Genomic DNA, 17387 nt, shown 5'->3' with positions numbered 1-17387 from the left:
ATTTTAGGGAATTTTTCTTCATATGTTTTCTGAAATGTGAATAACATGGAAGCGAAGTGCTCTTTCTTTTCTCCTTTAGGTCATTTTTCTGGATTTTTTCGGTAATTTTATAGGTCATTTTTTGAATACTTTCAGGTCATCAAAATCCAGGCCCTGCATATTACATTTTTGGTTCATATTTTAGGTAATTATATAGGTCATTTTTTAAATATTTTCAGGTAATCAAAATCCAGGCCCTGGTTATTAAAAAATACACTAAAGTGTAGTACTTCCCCCTTTTGATATCAGATATTGATGCAGCACATACAAATTCAGAGAGATGCAGTTTGGGCAGAAGAGAGAAAGCTAGAAGCAGACTTTGATGACAGGTTGTTTTGTGCTTGCATTGCCAACCATTATATTCCCTTGGATCTGGTAGTTGCCTTTACCACTTAGTTAGTTATTGGAGAGGGTGGGTTTCCCCATGCACTGAGACCTGTATTGGTCCATTGTGCTTCCCTCTATGATTTCTACCAGTCTATATATCCTACCGGTACTGGTGCTTACCATCAGTCCCGCCCAGCCAGCGAGACCGGCTCTACTAGCTGAGAGGTATCTATAATGCTTCCCCCATCTACCGGAGGTATTAGAGACTGCTGTTGGCCGGGAAACATCCGTTAATTTGGCTCAGTGACCTCCTTTGGAGATATGAGGTTCTTTTACGTGCCGTAAAGCTACGACACGGGACCCACGGCTTAAAGTCCCTCCTGGAGGACTTGTTCCCTGAATTGCCTTTACCACTTAGTTGACATCTCTTTGCCAGCAGTGGTAGTGCTGGTTGTGAGTCTTCTGATTCTGGCTGATAAAGGTTATTCAAATATATGCTGACCAGGCCAGGCTAAGGTAATGCTGTTCACTTGTATTCCGGAGGTGCTCGGTTTGAATTTTGTCCAGCTCACTGTCTATCCTTGTGTTTTACCTCATTCCCTCTAGGCAAATTGTAGTCTAGTACCTTGATTAGACCACAGCAACTTACTTGCAAATATTTCTTAGTTTACCAGTCATGCTGCCATCCAAAGCTGTGTAGCCTAGATACTGATAACACTGATTAAATTTGCTTGGGCTGTCAATCGTGTCAGATGGTTAAATGTTTCAGCAACACTGTCCTGGAAACCTGATGATGAGGACAGAGGTGGCCACCGAAACGTAGGTAACTTTAAATAGCTGACACGACTGTTAGCCCTAGAAGATTTTATCAACTTTAGCCACTGTGAAGACTTCAGACCTTGCTAAGAACATTGTTAAATATACCTCAAAGAAGAATCATATCTTACTTACATTTAGATGCAGCATCCTAAGTAAGTTTGTCCTTGGAAATCATGTGATACTTGAAGCAGGTGTTGTTAGAATATTCTCATGTTGGCTCCATGGGTATTTTCCATCATCATCATCATCATCATCATCATCATCATCGTTTGCGGTATTAGTCCCATTGAAGCTTGTTACTGATATTGTCATGTGTAGGGGTGTGAGTATAGAAGGGGTTTGAATTGAATATTGGGTTTATTTGCCACTTTATACACTACACAGAACTACAATTAATTATAGCGCTATCATTGATCTACACATTTTACAGTTCACCATTACACACACACACACACACACACACACACACACACTAGTGTCCTCAGTCTTCATTAGTCATATCCTGGCAATGGGTTTATAACAGTTTCATTGTCACTGCAACACAAATATAGTCCTGTTTTCACAGCCTAATTCCTTTCTTGTCATTTCTTCTCAATCATCTTTGACTGCCGTCTTCAGAGACTCAAGTCAGAGCCAAAGTCACGTTGCGACTGACGGTTGGTCAGTCAGTAAATCTTGGTATCGAGTCCCATCTGGGGGTCATGACTAGATTTTTATTACCGTTTGGCAGTTATGGGCTTGTTTTTGTGAGGCGCCCTCTCTGACGAGAGGACAGGTCTCTCTTGTATATGCTGCTGGTCCTTGCCATTGAAATCTTTCTCGGGTCCGAGTCCCTTGGGATTTGTGATCATATTTTGCTGTCTCAGATTTGAGACTTCCTTTTCGACGCCTCCTACGACTCGCAGGGTGACAGTGGAGGTATTCAACCCCGCCTCCACACGGCCACTCCGCAGAAGCTCTAAACCTCGCCTCACTTATATAGCCTCTTGGCATAGATGATATTGAAAACACAATTCATCTATTGTTGTGTGTCTAGTCATTGCCGCAGATATGTGTTTATCGCGTCGTCTCGTAGAAACGGCCGTGGCTCAGACCATAGAAAACGCCGCTTTCAATAGTTCCTATGCTATTGAATGTTGATTCGTTGCCGTGGGAACACCACACACACACACACACACACACCAGGCTTCTCTTCTGTAAGCTTGTTTATTCAACACATGACATACAATCGAATTTATCACCCTTCAAAGCCCAGTGGCCACTATATAAGCCACCTGCTTAAAAAAACTGATTTTTAGTCCTCAAGCAAACTATACCGACCGAGCGACCGCCGTTTGTCGGCGAAGCTTAGTGCCAACTTTTGCGGATAGAGGGTGTCGCGTGGTCAGCGCAAGGAATCACGGGGTTATCGGGGTTACTCCCTTAGTTCTCGTTATATAGCTTTGGGGTGGACCCACAGAAAACACCGTTTCCATTATCCCAGCAGTACTTCAGTTGTTGCTTGCTTATTCGTTGCAGCGGGAACGTGTTTACCAAGATGATGCCTAGCACTAAACGTCTACTCTGACTTCATTATTCCGGCTTTCGGGCGTCATGTCAGTATATTACAAAACAACCCATCCGTTATTTCAGAGGCCCTTCAAAGTGTATATTCCTACATTCTTTTTTGGAATTCTGTGAGAACTCGTACTTTCAGTCTTCATTCCCCCTGTTTACAATATTATATTTAAGCATCCTGTTGCACTCTATATGATATAAACTCAGTCCTAAGTGCAACAATTTATTGTAGGTCTTTTGTCTTGCTTTCTTTTACACTACATGTTTCGGCCGCAAACGGCCATCATCAGGTGTATACACTTATGTAGCTGTTACGCTGCACTTAGTTTAAAATTTAGTTTAGTTTAAAACACCGGTCTTCCCAGTTGTTCCCTTGGGAAGACCGGCGTTTTAAATTTGCGGCCGAAACATGCAGTGTAAAAGAAAGCAAGACGAAAGACCTACAATAAATTGTTGCACTCAGGACGGAGTTTGTATCATATATTCATCCCCCCTCCCATGAGGTCATGTTTGCTGCTTATTTTCGATGGCCGCCTCTTCGACGCTAAATGTGTAGGCAGTACATTCTGCTGAATTTTCGATACACTTGTACCAGACTATGCGGCGTCACATCCCAGAAGCTAGTACTCTTCATGGATGTGAGACGCTCTGAAAGTTAGAGTGGAATCACGGTGCCTGGTGGGGGAAGAGTCACAAGAAATTGTAAAGTGCCCCCTGACACGCGATAGAGTTGGTATATGGGTACTGTAAGGTCAGGTGAAGCCAGTGGGAGCGAGAAGACGCTGGACGTCGTGAGAACATTACTCCTTGATGGCTCTGGTTTGTACAACCTCTCATACTGGGAGTAATGGACTAGTACCTCGTTCTCTTGCAAGAGTTCACATTATTACGTTCTCAACATATGCTCAAGCTCAGAAACTGTTGGACATCACATATGTGATGTCAGTTAGCAATGTAAATGTTACTCTGCAAACATTACCAGCAGTAACTCCTTATATTATTTCATCGTATATATTTCCATCGACTGCCTCTGTGGTCTAGTGGTCAAGAGTTCCTGGCTACAGATCCAGAGGTCCCGGGCTCGATTCCCGGCGCTACCAGATTTTCTGAGAAGTGGGTCTGGTACGTGGTCCACTCAGCCTCATGAGGATAATTGAGGAGGTATTTCAAGGAAATAGCGGTGCTGGTGCAGAAAACCGAGATTAACGGCCATGGGGATTCGTTGCGCTGACCACGCGGCACTCTCTGTCCGCAAAAGTTGGCACTAACTTCGCCGACAAGAGGCGGTCGCTTGGTCGGTATATTTCGCTTGCGCACTACAGACCACAGAGTATGTATATATGTATATTCATTCATCAGTAATCTGTCAGACGACAGGTCCCCAGTCTTTTCCAAAACAGTTCCTCTACTTAATGCTTTCTCCTTCAAATAAAAATATCCTCTTCTGTCCCCAAAGTCATCCGGCATCTATATATGTATATATATACGCTGTACCGATTATGACCGCCATGTGTGCTGAGCAGCGCGTCCAGGAATAGTCACTTGAAGGCAAATCCCACATGCTCTGGTATGCTGAAACCGGTTTGCTTACAAAAAATAATATTTGTACCTGAGGCACTGTGATCCTCACGAATGATACATAGCGTAGTGGAATGTGCGTGCCGGGTTTCATCCCTCCCCATCCCACGCACCGCGAAGAAGAGGTGTAGGTTGCTGCTCAAGCTATAAATAATTTAATTTCCTTTTTCGCCTTCATCGTCTTCTTTTTTTTTGGGGGGGGGGCTTATCCCTGCATTGGTTTGCAGTCTGTTCTCCCAGCATCTCCTTCCAAGCTTCAGTAATGGACTTATTGGGTATTTTCCGTTCATGTATGTTGTCACGATATAAGCGTGACTGTAGACAGAGATTTGGGATAATTGGATTTATTGACCACTTACAGGTCATGACTACAAATAACTATAATGCTATAGCCGATTTGCACACTACAAATCACCACACGCTAAGTCTTCTTAGTCTGCTTTTAATAGTCGTTTCCTGGTAACGAATCTTAACAATGAAGATTCTTCAGCTTCTGTGGTCACGCCGTTGCCAGCTAGTTAACACTCCACAACTGAACTGTCAGCTTAATTATAGCGTCATCTCTTCTCAGCCTCCCTTGCAGAACTCAACTCTGAACCGACAGCTGACTAACTACCAGGTTGGCGGCCATTTCACACCAACCTCCGAGTCGTGTCTTATGTTACAACCGATGGTCAGTCGGCCAGTCTCTCTTGGAATAAAGCACCCATCTGGTGCTTACGACTAGATTTTTATTAGTCAGATAGTTGCGGGTTTGTTGATGTGGGCCGCTCTCACTGACGAGAGGATGGGTCTGTCGTTTACAACTGCTGCTGGCCCTTGCCAGCGCACTCATTCTGAGGTGCGAGTCCCGTGGGACTGGCGAGCATATTTTACTGTCTCAGATTCGAGACTTCCCTTTTTGTCCCCTTCTACGACTCGAAGAGCTATGGTGGAAGTGTTCGACCCCGCCTCCACACGGGAGTTAACTGGGTTACCCCAACCTCAGTTGTTCTCCTTATAACCCCTTTGCATGGACCGAGTAGAAAACACCGTTCCCAAGGCGTGTTTACCGCGCCGTTGCACAGCAATGTGTGGATTCTTTTTCCTTGTGTTGACCAGTGCAACTCACCTGTAGGCAGTCCTTCCTCCTTCCTTCGTTCAACCGTCTGAGCGCTCTGTTTTCTGGATTCCTTTTCATTAAGGTGGTAGTTTTTTTTAATTTCTGGTTGGGAAATGCGCGTATTGTACGTTCTCTCCATTATTTCATTGATGTTTACAATTCCTGGACCGCCGTGCCATAGCTCAGGCTGTTAGTTGCCGGCTTCTCACCGCGATGGTCTGGGTTCAGTCCCAGGTCAGATGGGATTTGCGCTTGAAAAAGTTGCACTGGGGCAGGTTTTCTCCGAGTACTTCTGTTTTCCCTGCCAATCCTCATTCCACCAAATACCCCATACTCAGCTATCATCCGGAGCTGGTACAATAGGCCAATTAGTGGCCGACATACCAAGTGGACTCAGTCTCACTCACAATTCGTGAATGCTAAATTTGGATGCCCTCTCATGAACATCATAAAACAGGCGGATTGCACTGGCGGTGGGAAACTCATTCGAACGGTCCCCCGAGTCGTGACGTCATATTAATCATTTTTGCTACAATTATCTCAAAAATCGAATGACTTACGGGAAAAATGTGTAGGACGTAAAATGTGTTTTCTTTTTATTTACAAATTTTGTTTGGAACGTTTTTTTGCTCATGTGAATATTTAGCCCTTGACGCACGAGATGTGCGCAGAAACGTATATAAGTCTTCGTGGAAAAATGTTCGATATTAGTATCAGATTTTAATAGACGTCGGTTGGTATAGACAACATAGACAGTGAAACCCTGTATTGTTGAATTTAATAAGCATCTGTTCTGCGGCTCTTGAGTTATATGCTGACAGACGGAAGTTCAGGCTCACAGATTGAAATTTCGAAGCAGGTAGGCTTTTTTTTTTGGCGCAACTTTTCTTTGCGAACTTGCCAAATATATGTTTGTGGCTAGCGCAGCTGTCTCTGAACCAAATTCTGCATTCCATCTGTAAAATCGAACACTATATTATGCAAGTAACGGGCTAGATTAGTGTTCATTTGGCACCCGGTTCTAATATCCGCCTGACTTAGATATTTATGACTTCCTTCATTATCGACGTTCAAGGGGACATCTGTGTATGGTTTTAACGCGCAGGCGATACACGTATGTACATTAATGCCCCGAGCAAGATTTGAACCTGTAGTTGCAGCTGGTCCAAGGTCGTGTTCGCCTTAGACGGCGCCTGCTTCCCCCTATCCCCCCCCCAGAGTTACATGGATGCCCACGGAGAAACGTGGCTGGATTTGTGACTCACGTTAACTTCTTAAGAAACTTGAACTAGGAGAACAGAATTAGTCTCCAGGTAACAAGAGCCGAACCTATACACTCGTGTGTATTTCATTTCATAGGCCGCTGAAGGGGGAGAATTTTCGGTCGGTTATTTTATGACGCTTCATTTTAAATGGGTCCCCTGTCACCAGGGCATGGTGCGTCCTCAGGTTGCGGTTAGAGAAGACGGCCTCCAGATATGGTGCGCAAGTCCGCAATCACGGACAGGCTAAAACGTGTGATCCTCCAGCTTTGGGGTTGGGCATAGGCCTAACAACTCGCCGTAAAATAAGCTTGTTACGAAATGGTCCACAGGGCCTTGGACTTGGACGGATTCTTTGGAATTACCTAAGCTAAGTAAAATGGGCGTGAGATTTTGCACGTGGAAGGTGAGGACTTCTTGTAGGACAGGCTCACTGGTAAAGACCGAGTTTAGAGAAATGCATTGAGGTGGTATTGATTGGTTCATCTGGCTCAGGATAGGGACTGGTGGCGGGTTCTTGTGAACACGGTAATGAACTTTCGGGTTCCATAAAATGTTGAGAAATTCTCAAATAGCTGAGCGACCGGCGGCATCTGAAAAGGGACTCCGCTCCATGCAATTTGTTGGTTAGTTATTTTACGAGGCCGTCAGTATCTAGACTATATAGAGTGGAATGATGGGATGATTGATAGATGATGAATTGAAAATGATTTGGAAGAAGCAACCATGGCCTAATGTAGGTATTATATTGCGTAATGAGAAATTTCACAATTTGTACTCCTCGCAAAATATGATCTGGATGATCAAATCAAGGAATAGCGGGGCATGTTACACGCACTGGAAGGAAATTTTCGTACAAAGTTGTAAGACAATCTGAGCGAGGAATGTCATTAAGAAGACTTGGCTGAGTGTGGGAGGATAATGTTAAAATGGATCGTAAAGAAATTGGATAGGGTGTTGATTGGATTCAGCTGGCTCTGGATAGAGACCTATGGCTGGCTCCTGTGTACACAGTTATGAGCAGGTCCCGGATTTTGACCCCCTGAAAATATGTAAAAAATGACCGAAAAAATGCAGAAAAATGACCCAAAAATGTAATATGCAGGGCCCGGATTTTGATGACCTGAAAATATTCAAAAAATGACCTATAAATTGACCGAAAAAATCCAGAAAAATGACCTAAAGGAGAAAAGAAAGAACACTTCACTTCCATGTTATTCACATTTCAGAAAAATATGGAGAAAAATTCCCTAAAATGGCCAAAAATGACAAGAAATACCCTTAAAAGCCCAAAAAATTACCCCAAATATGAAAAAATGACCTTAAACCTAAAAATGTCAAAAAATGACAAAAAAATACGTATAAAATTTACATTTCTGTAACCAGCAGCTCATATCCGAGATTTATATATTTAAGAGCATCGCATAGAATACAAGGAAAAAAAGATGACATGTCATCAGAATCCGGGCCCTGGTTATGAGGGTTCAGGTTCCGTAAAGTTATTGGAATTTCCTGACTGACTGACGGAGCAACCGTTAGCTTTTGAAGAAGGACTCTACTCCGTATAGTTAGAGTTCGTCTCTGTAAGTAGGCCGCAGTGCCAAAAAACGCCTTTGGAATTTTGTACACTGCATCATAGCCGGGAAAGCTCATTCTGTATAGCGATGGGTTACAGGCTGGACGGCCGAGAGGAATCTGTTTCGAATCCCAGGAGAACAGGGGATCTTTCTCCCTTCACAGCGTCCACGCCGGCTCGAGACCTACCCAACGAGTACCAAGGGCTCCTCTCGGGGATAAAGCGGCCATGTCTTGAAGCTGACCGCTTACCTCCATCTACTGCCGAGGTTAATAATGCGTGGATCGATACCCCCACTTCCCTATACGTCTTCTTAGCGTAGTGCTTAATTAATCACACAGCGATAACTGTATTTCATCTTTAAGTTATGGAACCTGACAGATGCGTTTGCAGCTCTTACGAACGAATTGATTCGCTGTTGAGTGTTCGCGTGACTGTCAGCAATTAGCTGCAGCGTATTTGGCCACGCAACGACTTCGTGGACGATTGCTTGTAGACAGACTACATAATTTTTGCGTGTATAGTAATTATAATACGAAAATATCTTGACGGAAGAGTGACTCATTCGTGTCACTCGTCTTGTGACCTCTCTTAGGACAAGGATGCACAGTTAGAAGGGAGGGGGATACGTAAATGTGCGTCCTGCCAACTTTTCTTCCTCGTATTGACTTCAATTGCGCTTCAGGGTATGCAGGGAGTATTTGCTTTGCTGTGCAGGTTGAAGGGGCTCTGTTAGTAACCACATAGTTCAAATTCAAAGTAGGCTGGATAGGCCGCCCCATAGCTCAAGCCGTTAGTCGCTGGTTTCCCACCGCGGCGGCCCGGGTTCGATCCCGGGTCTGGTCAAGTAGGATTTCTGGTGGACAAAGTGGCAATGGGGCGGGTTTTCTCCGAGTACTTCGGTTTCCCCTGCCAATCTTCATTCCACCAAATTCTCCATCACAATCATCCGGGGCAGGGTACAATAGGCCAATTACTGGCCGCCGTGCCGAGTGGACCCAGTTGGACTCCACCCCCCACTAAGCGAATAAAAAAATACCGCGGAGTTGAAATTTAAAGTAGGCTGGAAAACTGCATTCCATTGTTTTTTTATGTTTACTCCGAGGTGGAACAAACCACTTTATGGAAGAGTTCTGTCATCTGAGATATGACGTCGTGTAAAGTAAAAAAGTAAAGCTATCCCTGTAACAGGCGGTGAAGGCCCATAGGGTTGTGAGATGTTGAGGGTCCCACACTATCTAGACAATTGGCTCGAAGATGGCGGTAAGGTGTCAGCCGTAAGCGCCAGCCGCGCTTTACTCCCCAGGAAAATTATTTAATTAATTCCTGGTACTAATTTCTGTTAGAGGCTGATTCGACCTCAGGGCCACAGTGCGGCTGGACGGATTAGGTCGATTGAAAAAAATCCAATGACCTCATCGGGACTTGAGCCCTTGACCTTCCGGCTTGTAGCATAGTGCCTCAACCAACTACGCTACCGCGTGCCCGATTGTAGTAACTGAAAGTCAACTGACGTTTTGAAGGAACATATTGCCTCCATCTTCAGAGTTGAAGAATAAGCCCTCCCCCAAAATAGCTCTCCTACCGGTTTACATGGCGTTACATTACAGAAGAATACTCTGCATGTAGTCACCGCTGTGAGAAGCTTAAATTCAACAGACCGCCTTGTTTTTTTCTTTACGGAATAATTAGAAATAAATGTTGAGCATAGGTTTACGAAGGACATGTAGTTCTGCCTGTAACAACACGCAGCGAATTCTGATTGTCTTTTGATAGACCCAAAGTTCAAAGTCAAATCATAATTTCCGTTAGATTCCCATACCAAATGCAGGTATAATACAAAATGGTTGTTTTAAGACGTAATGCAGACTTGATGGAAAATGAAATTTAGAACGCATAAAAAACACAAAATAAAGAATGACAATGAAAATACATAGAAAATGTGACAAGAATGACAACAGAACGAATTCGTGGAAATTACTAGACTATAAACCTCAAGGAATAGACAACGGGAAGGAACTTCAAGGACAGAGATTGCCAAGTGCAGCCATCAGCTCTTTCAGTGGGCACGCGTACCTAACCCTTCCAGCCGCACTATAGCCCTGGGGTCGACTCAGCCTCTAACAGATATGAGTTCCAGAAATCTTACAACCCCACCACCGTTTGTGAGCCTAGTATCTAGATAATGCGGAAGCCTCTACGTCCCACAACTCTATTGGCCTCCGCGGCTTGTTACAGGTATAGCTTTACTTTTACCTTTTTTTTTTTAGTTCTGAAAAACTTTCTCGGGTCTCGAGACTAATTTTCCGCAAATACATTCTTAACGATGTGATCAGTAGCTCAGATATATGGTGTCGAATGGTATAATGTTTATTGAATAATGAATTGGAAATATTGTGGAAGGAAGCGGTCGTGACGTAATTTAAGGTACCGACATTTGTCTGAAGTAGCTGCTGAAAACCGCCGAAGAACCTCATCCGGTGTCCGGGCATCCTTTATTTTGTCTATATTAGTTCATGTTTCTAATGGAGACTCATTGTGGTTTCTGTGAGGTATGAAGCGAACTTGGTAAATATTATAGTGAACTTCATGGGTCAGAGTTTAAGCTTTTTTTCGTAAATGTAATGTGAGGATGTGGACTGGATTCTGGTGACTCAACTTAGGGTTCAATTGCGGGCTTTTGTGAACACATTAATGAACCCAGTAGTTAATTTCTTGAGTATCTTACTCTGTTCCATGGGTCTGGTTAGCACTCAGATGCTTGAAGATGTGCCGCGTGTGTGTATTTCCCACATTCATGTGTAACTAGATATTGAAATTGTTTTTTTGATCGGCATTCTGGTAGTGATTGCTTCTATGCTGATGCTTCTTGGCTGCATGCCACAACATTTATTTTGGTGTTTTAGCGAGATAGCGTGAACATTACCTATCCACTTCTCGTTTACCTCTGCACACATCCAAGAACTGTTCACCCGTAACATCCTCGAACGATTTAGGAATAGTCCCTTGACTTTGTAAGTAATTCTGTTTTCACGGAATAACGAATAGTCGCTGAATCTCTCCAAGTGTAATCCATCAGTTTGGGTTACCCAAATTCCAAGGTGTAATCAGTGAACAGTTGGTTTGTGTTGCGTTGTTTTGTGGTCGAAGTCCGTTTGTGGGTTGGTTGTAACTGGCGTGAGAATAAGGCATTTCGTATGCTGCGGATGTGCAACTTGGCCAAGAGCCATCATGCTGCTCTTGTGTTTTCGCAGCTGAACTACAGTGTGGGTGAGGTCCATCACTCACACTGCCTGATAGCCCGTCTGGGTCACCAGACGGTGTCTGCACCCATGGACACATTCAACCAAGGGTGACGAGTCATGAAACGTTGGCGGACATTGCCATATTAGTCTCACCGTCTCGTTCGAACGAACTTCATTTACACGGCGTGTTCAGAAAAAAGTGAGCAGTTTAGGCGGAGTCCGATAATAATGGGGATTTTCAGCGTTAAAACGTGTAATTTGTTTCCAGATAATAGATGTGCTCTGTAGTTACCTTATGAATACCTTAATTTATGTGCCTACTTTGCGCAGTGACTGGCACGCAGTAGCGCAGTTGGTTGAAGCACGATGCTACTAGCCGGAAGGTCGCGGATTCTATTCCCAATGAGGTCATTGGATTTTTTTAATTGACCTAATCTTTCGAGCCTCCCTATGGCCATGGGGTTGACTCAGTCTGTTAACAAAAATCAGTACCAGGAATCTTCCTGGGGGTAAAGGGCGGCCGGTGCTTAAGGCTAACATCCTCACCACCATCTGTGAGCCGATTATGTAGAAAATGTGGGAGCCTCGACGTCTCACAGCCCTGTGGGCCTCCACGTCCTGTTACAGGGGATAGCTTTACCTTTACCTTGCCGCCATCTGTGAGCCGGTTTTCTAGAAATGTGGGAGCCTCGACGTCTCACAGCCCTGTGGGCCTCCACGTCCTGTTACAGGGGATAGCTTTACCTTTACCTTACCGCCATCTGTGAGCCGGTTTTCTAGAAATGTGGGAGCCTCGACGTCTCACAGCCCTGTGGGCCTCCACGTCCTGTTACAGGGGATAGCTTTACCTTTACCTTACCGCCATCTGTGAGCCGGTTTTCTAGAAATGTGGGAGCCTCGACGTCTGACAACCCTAAGGGCCTCCACGGCCTGTTACAGGGGATAGCTTTATGTTTACCTTGCCGCCATCTGTGAGCCGGTTGTCTAGAAATGTGGGAGCCTCGACGTCTGACAACCCTAAGGGCCTCCACGGCCTGTTACAGGGGATAGCTTTACCTTTACCTTACCGCCGTCTGTGAGTCGGTTGTCTGGAAATGAGGGAGCCTCGACGTCTCACAAACCTAAGGGCCTCCACGGCCTGTTACAGGGATAGCTTTACCCTTTCTTTTTTTTTTTTTTTTTTACTTTTGCCCAAAGTAAACAAAATCAGGGACGTCAATCGCTATGGAATTCCAAATCGATATCTGTGGTATTTATATCGATACTGAATAATTTTATCGGTTTAGGGCCCTTTAAATAACATAAGGACAAAGAAGGCTGCGCCATAGCTCAAGCGGTTAGTCGCTGGCTTACCACCACGGCGGCCCGGGTTCGATCCCGGGTCTGGTCAAGTAGGATTTGTGGTGGACAAAGTGGCGCTGGGGCGGGTTTTCCCGGCTTCACCTGCCAATTTTCATTCCACCAAATTCTTCATCATCATAATCACCCGGGACAGGCTATAATATGCCAATCAGTGGCCGCCTTCCCGAGTGGACTCATTTGGACTCCACCCCCATTAAACGAATTTAAAAAAAAAACAGGTTAAAGGACAAAGAATGAACTCCATAGCCCACTATGAGCCTTGGCCTAGTGGAGGTATAGTCCCAGTGTTCTTTAACGTTTCTCTGGAAGTGAATGGTTATCATATTTCCTAGTCGTTTTATTTCGAGGGAAAGAGTTCCAGGTACCCATTGGATAGGAGGTTGGGTACACACAACAATGGTTTTGATATGGTAGCTAAGAGAAATGGAACCTTGATTATCCGGTCGTCCAGCACATGTCATGATCACTGTACTAGGTGAGCCCTCCAACTGTTACAAATTCGATTTAAACAAAGCACATTTATTATTATTTTTGTGTTAGAAGTTGCAGTACATAAAAATACTTTTCAGTAGTAAGTTCCACCATTTTACATTATTTAATTAATACAATTCATTCAGTTCTGTCGCTTTTCTTTACATTGAAAAGTATCAGATTCAGTCATATTTTTCTTTCTTCCTAAAAGCCAACTGAAACCTCTCATTTTTATATTCAACGGATGGAATTCCCATGCATTGAGCACTTTTGAATGGATAAGAGTAGTTATATTTTCTGAAGAAATTCAATGACATCGATACACTGAATCTATTTTGAATACCCTTCTTCTGTTGTCAGTATCATGTGGCATTCATACATTAAATTAATGCATGAAGTGGAAGTCATACTTGTCTGTCCACATGATCTCCGGAGTTGGACTGGATTGATGGTCAGCACAGAGAGGTATCAGGCAAATGTGTAGTTTCTTTCCACATCGGTCATATATGAACTTACTTTGCACTAATCTCAAATCAGACTCTTTTGACTCTCTTGGAAATGGATCATTGTACACAGTATTCTGTAAAGTACAGATCTCATGAAGGCATACAGCCGTATTTTAAACATTTTCTGATAAGGTGAATGTTTAATGCAGTACAGACTGCAGTAATGTCATACTATCTGTGTCAGTAAAATATAAACCCTAGTTCACCTGAAGCTCATACTGAACTTTGGGTACTGTTTCTTCCAGCCTTGTATCAGACTCTCTCTATCCCAGGCTTTGAAAACAGTCCACTTGTCCAGTCGGCCACATTTTTTCTCTAATTTAAGCAATCAGAGTAACAGAGATATAAAAAATGGTGAATATATTTGATGTTCATAGAGTTGCACTGGCAGGAAGCGTTTTCATATGAGGATTTGTTTCTTGATACTTGTTATAATTTGTTTGTTTTCATCGTTGAACTTTAATTGGACCGAGTTATTTATAAAGCCTTCCAATTTTGTATGTTTAGGCTTAAACTGTAGACTCACATTTAAAGTTAACCAAACATGAGGCTGTAGAGTGTGGCCTTTACTATGACAACATGCAGCCTTGTAAGTAGTTATCAGCATCTGGTAGGAACCTGCCACCTTCAAAGATGGATGCGGCAGGTTGTTACAAAATGATGGCATCTACCCGTGAAACTACATGGTGTCACAACCCAGAAGACCACAAGCTACTCTTAGGCTACCTATTGTAAAAACTTCAGGCTGATTTTTTTTTTGTTAACAAATTTACTTTCATGTACTAATTAGGATTTTCTCTTCCTTCTGCAGTTGTACTCATATGTTTTACATGTGATATCTCAAGGGCTGTGTTCCTCTGTTACAGGCCATTTCTGCAGTTGTACTCATCTGTTTTGCATGTGATATCTCAAGGGCTGTGTTCCTCTGTTACAGGCCATTCTTCGAGACTCAGTTGTGAGTGTGGAAATTGAAGTGAGACCACACAATTTGGTTCCCGATACCAACTGCTTCATCGACTACCTGAGTCAGTTGCAGATAATAGCTCAAGCTGGGCCTGCACAGCAGCATTATTATACACTCATGGTTCCTTTAGTTGGTGAGTAGTATGTTTGTGATTTATTTTCAACAACAGATCTCATGAAAATGCAAATATAAATAAGATAACGAAAATTCAATATAAGATATATTTTCTGTGCGTACCTTGTGCTGTGGGGTGGTATGGACTGAATTGATCTGGTTCAGGATACGGACCACTGGAGGGTTCTTCTGAACATGATGAAACTTCAGGTTCCATAAAATGTTGAGAGCTTCTTGAGTACAACTGGCGACTTCTCAAGAAGGGCTGAGCTCCATGAAGTTAGTGGGTTAGTATGCATAGCTTGCGCACAGTGCAAAAAGCATGTAGTGGTAAGGTTGTGCCTGTATGTGCACTTGTTTTGTCTCCGAAACTACGGAACAAATCTTGCTGAAGTTTTGTATTGGAGTTGCATAATAGTAGGTGGAGACTGAAGTCAGTTTTGGTTTTTATTGGTCAGATATAAACAAAGTTATTACATCAAGTTCAAATTTATCTCTATCAGTTTTCTTACATATGATCTATTGTACAAAAGATTCAGACATAACATAAAATACATATCTAATTATTGTCTGCAACTTTTATATGAAAAATTTTCAATATGGTAAATATTTAATGAAATGCAAGGAAAAATGATATCCTACTATGTTATGAAAATAGCTTTGATGTATAGGGAAGTGGAGGTGTAATACTGTGGCATTAGATAGATATCAGCGGTCAGCTCTGTTTCCCATCCACTTTATCCAAGAAACTAACCATAGTACCCACTGGCTAGGTGGTTGTTTTTGTCCTCAGGGCTGGTGTGAATGCTGTGTAGGAGAGGAGAATCTACTGTCGTAGATTTCCCGGCTTACAAATCATTCAGCCTTTACCCTAGTCTCAATACTAACCAAGCTAGTTGGGCTCCTTGATAAATGAAGTCAGTTTTTATAATATATCATTTGACTGAGTCCTGAAAGTTGGTGGTGGTAGAGAGTGGGGGGACAGAAGTAGATGCAACCCATGTCAGTGGTAGGTAAAGTGGGGGGAACCTTCATCCATCTTCAGTACTACCATAACTGATGACTGCAACAAAAATAATTTTTGCTAGTTGGTATTAACGAAATATGACAAGGAGGAGCTACACAGAAATATTTTGGTCTGAAGCAGTTAAGAAAATACAAACGAAAAAATAATATACGTGATATATCTGTGTACACCTGATTTCATTTCTAGAGATTGATTTAATCTGCGTAAATAGAACATTTTGGGCAAGCAGTAGCGTAGTTGTTTGAGGCACTATGCTGCAAGCCGGAAGGTCGCGATTTCGATTTCTGATGAGGTCAGTAGATTTTTCAGTTTACGTAATCCTTCCAGCTGCACTATGGCCCTGGTGTTGACTCAGCCTCTAACAGAAATGAGTACCAGGAATCTTTCTGGGGGTAAAGGGCCGTCAGCCGGCGCGTAAGGTTGACAGCCTTGCCGCTATCTGTGAGCTGATTGTGTAGAAAATGTGGGAGCCTCGATGTCTCACAGCTCTGTATGCCTCCAAGGCCTGTTACAGGAACTGCTTTACTTTAAATAGAACATCAGGACTTTTAAGTACACTTGTAAATGGAACAGAAGGTGTCTGGAAACATTTTGTAGTTACACTCTTTGTATGTAGGGGCAGTCAAATGAAAACGGGTCACAACGCATGATACACGGCGCGCAAGTTAGTAACACTGGAATTTGCTTACGGTACGAACATCTGGTGGGGACTCCGGAAAAGCACAGTGACAACGTGCCCTTGCACACTAGGCGTTTGTTTATCTTGCTGGAAGTAAGGTTAGCGCTACGTGTGGTCTTCCAACATCAGTAATGGAGGCGGGTAAAGAAGAACAGCGAAGTGTAGAGCGCTTTTTGACTGCTGAAGGAGTAGGACAAGAAATTCATCGTCACATGTCTGTTGTTTACGGCGAACGCAGCATGTCACGTTCGCGTGTCCTGGCGTGGCAAAAGAGATTCCGAGAGGGATGTATGTCACTGCAAGATGATGCTCGCCCAGGACAGGCTAATCGTATCATCACTCCTGATGTTATTGCTGCGTTGGATGATCATATCCGGGCAAACCGAAAGATAACTGTGGGAGAAATTAGTCTTTTGATGGGAATAAGTCACGGTTCCGTACACGCCACACTGACAAAACACCTGCTGTACCGCAAAATCTGCGCGCAGTGGGTTCCACATCAACTCACGGAGGAACAGAAGACTCAGAGAATGGCTGCATCACTGGGTCACTTACAACGATACCATGAGGAAGAGTATATTTTTCTGTCCCATATTGCCACTGGGGACGAAACTTGGTGCCACCATTTTGAACCCGAGAGCAAACGGCAGAGCCAACAGTGGAAACACGTGAATTATCCCCCACCGAAAAAAATCCGAAGCCGTACACACAAGTTCCGGTAAATTGATGATGACGTTCTTCTTCGACTGCAAGGGCCCT

General features: G+C 43.5%; 1 protein-coding gene across 3 annotated transcripts in view; it reads left to right on the top strand.

The window, feature by feature from the left end:
• LOC111871433 (telomerase-binding protein EST1A) overlaps positions 1-17387 on the top strand; it is a 181698-nt gene that overhangs the window by 150421 nt on the left and 13890 nt on the right. For all 3 annotated transcript variants that reach the window (XR_002844022.2, XM_033754255.1, XM_023864547.2), the window contains one exon: positions 14779-14941. Coding sequence is in view for 2 of the 3 variants with exons in the window: in XM_033754255.1 (XP_033610146.1) it covers positions 14779-14941 (163 nt within the window). In the remaining variant the exon portion in view is untranslated. The remainder of the gene's footprint in view (positions 1-14778; positions 14942-17387) is intronic.

The sequence above is a fragment of the Cryptotermes secundus genome, unplaced genomic scaffold, assembly GCF_002891405.2.
Source record: "Cryptotermes secundus unplaced genomic scaffold, Csec_1.0 scaffold323, whole genome shotgun sequence".
Lineage (NCBI taxonomy): Eukaryota > Metazoa > Arthropoda > Insecta > Blattodea > Kalotermitidae > Cryptotermes > Cryptotermes secundus.
Note: the sequence above shows the minus strand (reverse complement) of the source record. Positions and strands in the feature narration are given on the sequence as shown.